The following is a 9359-nucleotide window of genomic DNA, read 5'->3' on the forward strand; positions in this document are numbered from 1 at the left end:
AGCTGTGACTTGCAGACCTACTGCATGAAAAAGTTTCTTTGAAAAGTTGATCACAAGCATCATTACATACATAAGGAACTTTTCTTTGGAGAGTCGTAAAGAATAGCTTGATCACATGTTCATGTCAAGTAAAAGACATTGTGCTCATTGCAATTTGTGTCCCGAGCAATAAAAATATGAAATATTAAATAGTAGGATATTGTTTGGTGAAGGCAATGCCCTGATATACCTCTGTGGTTGGACAACACCCTATTTACATTGAATACATCCATGTCCTTGATACGAAAACTGCCTATGGCACTGATAATCGTGGTTGCCATTCAGCATCCCAAGGCCAGACTACAAACAATATAAACAAATGACCATGACATACTTAATGAAACCAGGCCCCCTTTGTCCACATGTCCTACACAGCTTCTGTGTGTTGTACATGAATGGATAATTATACACGAACACACAAGTGTTGTACAAGAACAGATAATTGTTGGACTTTCACAAAGGACTGTTGTACAAGATAAGATAATGGTTGTACATGTGTTGTACTTTTATGAACAAATGTTGAGCATATATACATAAGTATGTATTAAGATCTGGGTGTGCGTATCAGATATTGATGCTGAATATGATTGGCTATCATATATGAGCCAAAAGATGGCAATGACTGGCATCGATCGGACACACATCTTGCGCAAAGGAGATCAAGTCAGAAGCACAGGATATCAAACATGATCCACTGCACACCATAGTGGCATTGGCTATTTGTCTGGGGCACTTTACATCATGCATGGGATACAGGATATCATGTAGGGGGGGTGTGAGTAACTGAGTATTACACTGCGTTTAGCCATCTTCAAGGAATATCACAGTGGAGGACACCATAACTGGGCTTCACAATGTATAACGTGAAGAATCAAACCTGAGCCTTTGGTATAATGAGTGAGTGCTTTAACCACTTGGCTACCCGTCACATAAGGAGCACAGGATATCATGGATGTATTTGGAAGATGTTTACGATTACCTACACCAAGGGGAAAAAGGTACTCGTACATGGACAAAGGAGGCCTCTTTCAGTGACTGAATGAGTTCACCTGACAATGTTAATTTTACAAAACATGCAACACAGTAGCTGAGAAACATTCAGATTAGCACTACCCACTGTATCAGGCATCACCTGCTCTATGTACCTACAGATTATGTACACGTGTACTACCATCAGAATACACCTCTACAGACCTACACTTCTACAGAGAATGCACACACACACTACTCTGGAAATCTACAGTCACTCCACTTGCAATAAGAAATAACTTGAAAATTAAGCTATTATCATGATTATGTTTAGCATTTTGATGTGTTGACAAAATTAAATATTTCGCAAATAACACAAGTCCAATTTGGTGAAATATTTCATTTGGTTTTTCAATTAATAACTTTTCAGTAAAATGTAGACGATACGTCACATCAGCATCTTTCTAAAGTAGTTTTAGAAAGTGCTTGAATATATGTTGTTCTCCCCAAACTGTTTTCATAATATGCAATAATACCCTTCTAATTGTTTACCTTAGCACACAATAGTTCTAACAGCTTATAGCACAATTTACATTGCTCATACAAACATGGATCTTATAATTTGCTAGATGGTCTTCATAATACTGCTGCAAGGCATGTCAGGAGAAAACTGCACATGAATTTCTTCACTTTAGGAGACTAAAAACTGGATAATAAATTGTGCCACTGCACCGGTCATTGAAACACAAAACCAGACAGTGAGAATTCAAATGTTACTATTTTTACTCTGAATCAAAGAAGGATTCAAGCTTCTGAAACTTGATTCTTCAGTATGCTGTGTAATGTTGCCAAACTTAGAAGAGCATGAAAGATTCTCTACAACAGCCTATGACCTCACAGGCAATGGCTACAAACACAAGAACACACTTGAGATCAGCAGTCAAGACTATTGTATACATTTGAGGAGTCCATAACCTCAGATGACACACATACAGCTGGCTACAGTTAAAAAACACCGAACTTAGGTCATCATCAGAGCTTCACACACAACCTGTCTTCATCACCTGTGAAAACACAAGTCCATTGTCGAGTAGTTTAGGTTTGTGCATATTTTCAGTCTAACAAATTTGCCAAGATGTTTAGAGTACATAGAATTCAAACATCCATACTCCTTGCATGTACAAGGCTTCCTTTACTGTAAGAAATCAATGTTGCACAAGGAAACTGTTCCTTTGTGAGATGTAAACTGAGATCTCATTGGTCAGCTTTCCCTCATAGATAGATAGATTCAACCACACCACAACACAGCCGAAAGTATTCACAGGTGATGGAGAAATCAAGTTATGGGTTAACATTCACCTGTCTGTCCATCAAGGCAGATACAACACAGCCCAGCCACTATGTAGAGGTATTAGAAAGAACTACTCATCACTAAATACTGTTGGGAAACCTATGAGATTCCTGATGCTAAGACTTCCACATGACTGCACTCCTACTGACTAGCACAATGTAAATACATGGAGCGTCCAGTCACTGAAAGTGTTTGGAGATCAGAAATGTGGCAGACAGACTTTACTGGCGAAGAGCTGCGAGACCACAGTGATCCAAAGGGCAAGGACAAAGAAGATGTAGGATATTCCAACCCGGAAGTTGTTAGGAAGCTGGTAGGCCTCTCCTCCAATCTGATCCATGTCAAATCCTATTGGGAAGATCACAGCCGCCAGGCAAAACAGAATCACTACAACAGAGACACAATGTGTTTTAGATCTTACAATAACCATAGTACAAAAATTTACAGAAGCTTTTCTTCATGGATAGTGACATCTTTAATGCCACTTTGAACAGTATACAAGCAATTTTATGACATGACCGCTTCAGTCTAAGTAAACTTCGTCTCAGTGTATTTCGTTACACTCCACCACTGAGTCTAACAAAACCTAGTAGAAGGTCGCGTCAGGTAACCTTTGAGCAACCAATGACGGTCCAATCAAATGTGAGACGGTTAAACAGATTCAACCAATCAGACAACGGCTACTATTTAGGGATCGGAGGGACTTTCAAAATATTCAGGTCACCGACACAAATCTCTCCACAAACAAAAGTCAGCATATAACACAGTTATTTGACCTGCAGTATATACGCTTTGGGCTTTCTGTTGACATGGTTACCATTAGCTAATATTTCCGCAAGATAAAATCCTTGAATAATATCAAAAACACTATTTTCAGTGACTGCTCACTCAACGTTGTCATGGCTGTACGTAAGCCGTGTGCATCACCCGGAAGCGATTGTATGCTAAATAGCATTCAGAATCGTTCGGGTACGAACCTTTTCGAGATAAAAAGTTCAGAAGGTATGTGCGAATGTGCACTTTTGCGATTTGGTAAGCTGTTTTCTGATTGGTCAATCTCAAAGGTTACCTGACGCGACCTCCCGTAAGGTTTTGTTAGACTCAGTGTTGGAGTGTAACGAAAAGTACTGAGGATAAGTTTACTTAGACTGTGACAGCTTGAAGGGTGAGTAAACCAGAAACAGGCTTTACACACACTGAATCTATGTTGCAAATTGAACAAGGGTCTTTCCCTTAAGTTACTGGGAGAGAAAAAACAGATATGATGCAAATCTCAGACATTACCCATTTGGAGGAACCTATGAGCATGGTGCTGTCAACCCGTGAAACATGATGAGTTTTGGACCAGGATTCCAATTTCTAAAATAGCTCAACACACCTCAAGGAACCAGGCTAGCTGTTCTCAAAAACTTTTGTAGCCCAACAAACTTTTTAACGATCGAAGTTAAGAATTTTTAGGGCTATAAACGATTTGAGAATAAGTGTCCAGACTAGCATTCTCAAAATGTTCATAGCCCAACAAACTTCTTAAGCCCATTCCTAACACTTTGGCTACGATCAAAACTAAGAATTCTGTGCGCTATGAACGTTTCTAGAAAAAGGTCCCAGGGCTTATCTTGGTTTGAGGACTACACCATATACTAGAATTAAATATAACATGAGATCTTGGTTAGTGACCACTTTACATAAATGACATCCAACTGTACAAATTCATGAATAGTCATGTTTGTGATCACAAATAAACTGAATTCATGAAGGGATATGGTTACATCCACTTGACACAAGTGTGAATCAAAACAGATTATATTGTATACATATATGCAACATCACATACCAAGATCTCCATTAAGGTTCTTATAAAATTAAAAACGATTTTCTGGATGTGACCTACTTGCAACAAAGCCGAGCCAGCGGGCAAACTTCATGACCCTGTACTCCCAGTAGGAGACCCCGAGAAGCACTATAGTAACACTGATGCACAGAATCCCCATCACAATGCAGATAAATGTTAGTAGCCACTCTCCGCGCACCGGGTCTGGCGTGAAGCAGATGGTCGGGCGACCGTAGATGGTCAGGCATGTTTGTAGCAAACCGATATAGGTGTCTCCTGAAAGAAAAAGTGTCAGCTACAACATTTACGTCTGAAGAACAAATCCAGGAGAGATCATCAAACTGGGATGATCTAGACAGCCCAAACAAATAATGTCCTACGAGAATGACTTGTAACACTAACAGAAGCAAAAATGATGTTGCACAGGGTAGGGGCAAAAAATGACAGCAAGCTCACGATATAAGTACACTGGTTAATGTTTGATACATATTGTAATGTACTTATTCACGTCAATCACATGAAATCTTTGACAATATATATTGCAGAACATTTGAAAAGCTAGCTGCAGACACATTTTCATTGCCGGTATTTCAAGTAGCAAACTAGAAAGGCAAATTACAATTCAGTCGTTACATTAGATGGACAAATATGGCTTGGGGTAAGCCCAATAGTAAAGGATACCTCATATACTCTACAAGAAAAAGTAGGGGAACCTGAACTTTGAAGTCTGGTAGAAAGAAAACCCATTGAGGAACGTTACAATGACATTCATGTTGTGTATGCAGCATCATTTCACGTTATCACCACAAGCAAACACAATGCATGGGAAGCAATTGCACAACATGGCAGCCTCCTACACATGAGTTGGGTTTCTTTATGAATCTTCACGTTTTTCAGGCAGGTCAATAAATAATAGTAGACCATTGTTTTCTGATAATCTTCTTGCATCTGTACATGGTCAGGGTTATCAGGGTCAAATCACACACTACTGACTGAAAATTGTAAACCTAAAATTTTCATGTCATACTCCAGTCACCTAACACGGAGAATAACTGAACGAACAGCTTTCCTTTGAATGAAATCCATGTGGTGATGCATTCTCAAAACTTCCATTACTATTGTATCAACATTCATTCAATCCCATATATCTCACAATTTCGACAATTACATTGAAAGTACAGTTCCCCTTTGAAGAGTATATATGTACCTCAAACACTTTTCTTCACACAGATATATCCCATACTAAAACTAGACGACATAGATGAGTCTAGACTAACAACTAGTCTCTGAAATGAACACGTTACAGAAACATGTTCATAGTAAACAGCATAAAATATAATGAAAAGGAGAATGAGACTTTCTTCATTTCCAGAGCTGTGGAAATCTAGACTTGCCACATTTTCTAGACTTGAGTTGGCTTTCCTTGATAAATTTGCTTCTGGGCCTATATGACAGATTAACATGTGCCTAGCTCTGCACAATTTCAAGAGTTCATTCAAAGAAACCACCAAGAAAGTCAAAATTATACAAGTTCCTAAATATGTTAAAGGAATAAGCTTTGTGCATTGTTGAAATCATTCATACTTTATGATGTCACAAATATTTATAAGTCACCAGAACAACTAGAACATGCAATCCATTCAGTATATTCAAGCAAACTTTTTTCAAGTTGAATGGGTCATTTTTTCTAGTCTATGCCAACATCATGACAAAATCAAAATTAGTATCACACACAGAACGTAACACATGTAGAGTGAGTGAGTGAGTGAGTGAGTGAGTGAGTGAGTGAGTGTGTTAAAATTTATCATCACAACCGCAATATTTCAGCCATATCATGACGGGAACAATTAATTTTACACAGAATATTTAATGGTAAATTGTAAAAAACTGTCAATGAAAGACAGTAAAATAACTAGACTATCACAGATTCAAATTTGAAACTGGTAATTACGCCTAAAACAGATTAACTATGTTAACTATTGATGACAATACACAATAAAACTCAAGGTAGATCACCATAGTGGGGACAAAACCTGTAGAGCAATGTCTCTTTTAATATTTAAGAATGTTTAATAAAATGTAGCTTGAAATAATGACATAGCAGATAAAGGTATCACTGCCACTTAATCATCCTCTTATACACAACACTGTTAGTTGTTTCTGGGACCTGTACAGATCAATGCTAAGAGCTGTATACAAAAGAAACATTTTCAGGTTTTGTTTTGTTACCATGACGATGACCAACTGCTCTCACACAAAAGAGGCATGACAAAAGTTATTTACAAATATCTCAATATATCAGCTAAAATAGAATCCATAACACACTTGAAGCAAATCCATGAAAATGGTTGCAGAAATTATCATAGTGGAATATCAAGGTTCATATTGGAAAAGTAAAAGTTCTTTTGTGTCATATCTCCTGATAATGAAATATACAATAGGTATACAAACCCTGATAGTGATAAGAGAACATGACATGTTAATCCATTTACCCTGTAGTTAAGCACCCTTGACTACATTCTCATAAGCTTCACGTAATATTAGCTCTAACATCAATCATGCATGACATTTGGGCTGTGTGTGTTATCATGCCATTCAAATACATATATATAAAGCTCGCATACTATTTGCAAGACATTTAATCTGAATGGGGTTTAGTCTAGCTTATCACTCTCATGTTTATTAAGAACCGAAAGAAAAGATGAAAGTGACACATTTTCAGATGTCTGCGGCTTTTATTGAACCAAGAAATATGTTTGTAAGTTGCCCACACTGTAATATTCCAGGCAGGTATTAGTTGATATTTGCTGCTGTAAATAATGCAGTCTTGGCCTGACAATCCAGTGATTGATCTTGTAAGCCATGAATCACACTAAGTGGACACACTATCATTATCAACCGAGTTTGATCCTAATCCACTCATCTAAGACCAGCATCGGCTGTTGGAGACAAACTAAAATCCTTCACCTATGCCTTTCCATAACTAGCAATCAGCTATATTAAACTAGTACACGTAGTTACAAACTTTTATTCAAACACCATCCTTGTCCCCTCTAGTTTCTAATGTGCACTTAGTTCATATGACTTGGTATAGTGCGAAGTCGTCTAGTTATATGCTGGACTAATGTGCATTATGCCACTGCCTGGAACTTAGTGACATTTTGACACATACACTACTCCAGATTGATATGAGAGCAATTTGACATAAATGGTTTTCGTTGCATTATGTCACAAATGAAGAAGAATTAGTGTCCTGATTGTAGACTTACCGCCGATTTCTGATACTATCCAGTTTGGCATCGCCAAACTTGTGACAGCGAATATATCCGCGGCGAAGAACAATGCGCCCGATATTATGCTCAGTTTATCCATTTCCAACACGGTATCAATGTTGACGCCGGGTGTAGTTGAGCACCTACATTTTACAGTAGTTATCAATAGCGAGCCATACGCCACATGAAAGATAACACTGGCCTTTTCCCACTGTCATCGTTCGTTGCTCTCCCGTCGGCAGCCATTATGGTCGACAGTGGTTTGTTTACGAACGCCGAGTTACCTCCCTTGATTCTCAGGCACCGAAGAATTTCTTGTAACAGTAACTCCATATATCAAATGAGTAATTCTGGTGCTTCGTGTTTGTACCGTATGCAATAGATGCTACAGTTCATAACTGGAATTATACTTCACTCTGATAAAACTCGATTACTACAGGACGACTTCCATGAATCTGTATATAACATCTATGAAAATGAACTCGTATGTAGCTACTGCAGGGTATCCCTGCAACTGTAATATTTGTTAGAACCGCCGTTAGAATATGTTTTTCTTTTTTGTTGGATTATTTTTTGCCAGATTCCACCGTTTGCAGTACCATAACAACACTGCTTATACAAGGCGTTAAATATACTTAATTCTAACACCCGTTTATCTTTGGAAAATAACTGAAAACATTATTACAAGGTAACGTGGTCACAGAAGCTGTCTAGAATAACGACACAAGTTTTACACGTTTTGTCTGCGTTAGTCTGACAGTGAAACAAAATTTGGCCAAAAGTATATAAAATCATCTTATTCGGTAAGAAGGAAAGCTAGTACCACAGTACCGAAAGAAATAATAAAATAACGACTTTATTCAGTCCAAATGAATCTTTTTCAAAAGATGTCCAAGAAACCTAATCGTCAAGAAAAACGATGTCGTCTGTACACAAAACTATTTAAAAAGGAAATGTATGTGTGTGTATGTAAAGACAAGACGATTTTTTCTCCAAAAACTTAAACTTCACAAGGAAGCTAAACCAGGTAAAAGGTAAGGTCGACCTAAAACTTGGCGGAAGTGCGGAAGTGGCGCTATGGTTCGAAAATATATTTAAAGGTGTCATCATCCCTTAAGTCCTTCCTGTAAAGTATCACTACTGCACCTCTGCTTGACAAGACTCGATATAGTCACCAACGTCAACAAAGGTAGTATTAATACTGATACAGTCCCAAAATAAGAACACACAAAATGATATTATCCTTTTACTTTTCAAAACAACCAAAAACTATTTGAGAAACAAAATATTGCTTATGCCTGAGAAAGAAAATGTCATCTACAGAGTCACGGTCACGGGAGCACCGCGGCCTGGACCTGACAACCCTGTCTCCACCATTTGTATGATACAAATCCATCGATATATCGCTCTCTGGGCCCAAGTCGAACACAAATGTGAAATGTGTGATGTCCGTTCCTGCTGCCAAAAGCGGCGTAAATTACTCACTCACCCCAGTGTACCAAACACTAAGAATTAATGACGTTCATCTGCATGTGTTGACTGCCCTTTGGAGTGGTAGAGATAGTTACCTAAGTTTGAAGACAGGTTTTACTAAAAATGATAATGCATGCAAACATGTACTCAATTGTTTTTAGTTTTTTGTTGTTTATTTTTTCATGTTATTAGCCGAATATTTAGAGAATCTTCACAGGTGTGTTTCATATTCAGTTGTGTCTATGTAAGTAGTCTATGAAAGAATTTTACGCAGATTTTTTAACAAGTGTTAATACATCTGACACCAAAAGACATGAGGTGAGATCCTATTAGTCGATCGTATTTGTCCACCAAATTCATTCTTCCAACTTTGTAAATGTCAATGACCAGTGTTGTGAGTTAATTAGTAGCTCAGCTTTCCATA

General features: G+C 37.9%; 1 protein-coding gene across 1 annotated transcript; it reads right to left on the minus strand.

Annotated features, from left to right (window-relative positions):
• Positions 1-1415: 1415 nt before the first annotated feature.
• Positions 1416-7718, minus strand: LOC137284091 (uncharacterized protein C16orf52 homolog A-like). The gene is made up of 3 exons (XM_067815769.1): positions 7460-7718; positions 4251-4466; positions 1416-2746 (listed from the first exon to the last, which is right to left on the minus strand). Exons 1-3 carry the CDS (start codon positions 7560-7562, stop codon positions 2559-2561), a joined length of 507 nt encoding a protein of 168 aa, XP_067671870.1. The 5' UTR covers positions 7563-7718; the 3' UTR covers positions 1416-2558.
• Positions 7719-9359: the final 1641 nt, after the last annotated feature.

Source organism: Haliotis asinina, chromosome 5 (assembly GCF_037392515.1).
Source record: "Haliotis asinina isolate JCU_RB_2024 chromosome 5, JCU_Hal_asi_v2, whole genome shotgun sequence".
NCBI lineage: Eukaryota > Metazoa > Mollusca > Gastropoda > Lepetellida > Haliotidae > Haliotis > Haliotis asinina.

What these genes read in the sequence shown, in the direction of transcription:
- LOC137284091 (XM_067815769.1), bottom strand. Translation starts at nt 7,562, where the DNA reads ATGGATAAACTGAGCATAATATCGGGCGCATTGTTCTTCGCCGCGGAT. An exon ending in GATAGTATCAGAAATCGGCG is followed by an intron (nt 4,467 to 7,459) that starts GTAAGTCTACAA and finishes TTTTTCTTTCAG; the next exon opens with GAGACACCTATATCGGTTTG. An exon ending in CTGGCTCGGCTTTGTTGCAA is followed by an intron (nt 2,747 to 4,250) that starts GTAGGTCACATC and finishes TCTCTGTTGTAG; the next exon opens with TGATTCTGTTTTGCCTGGCG.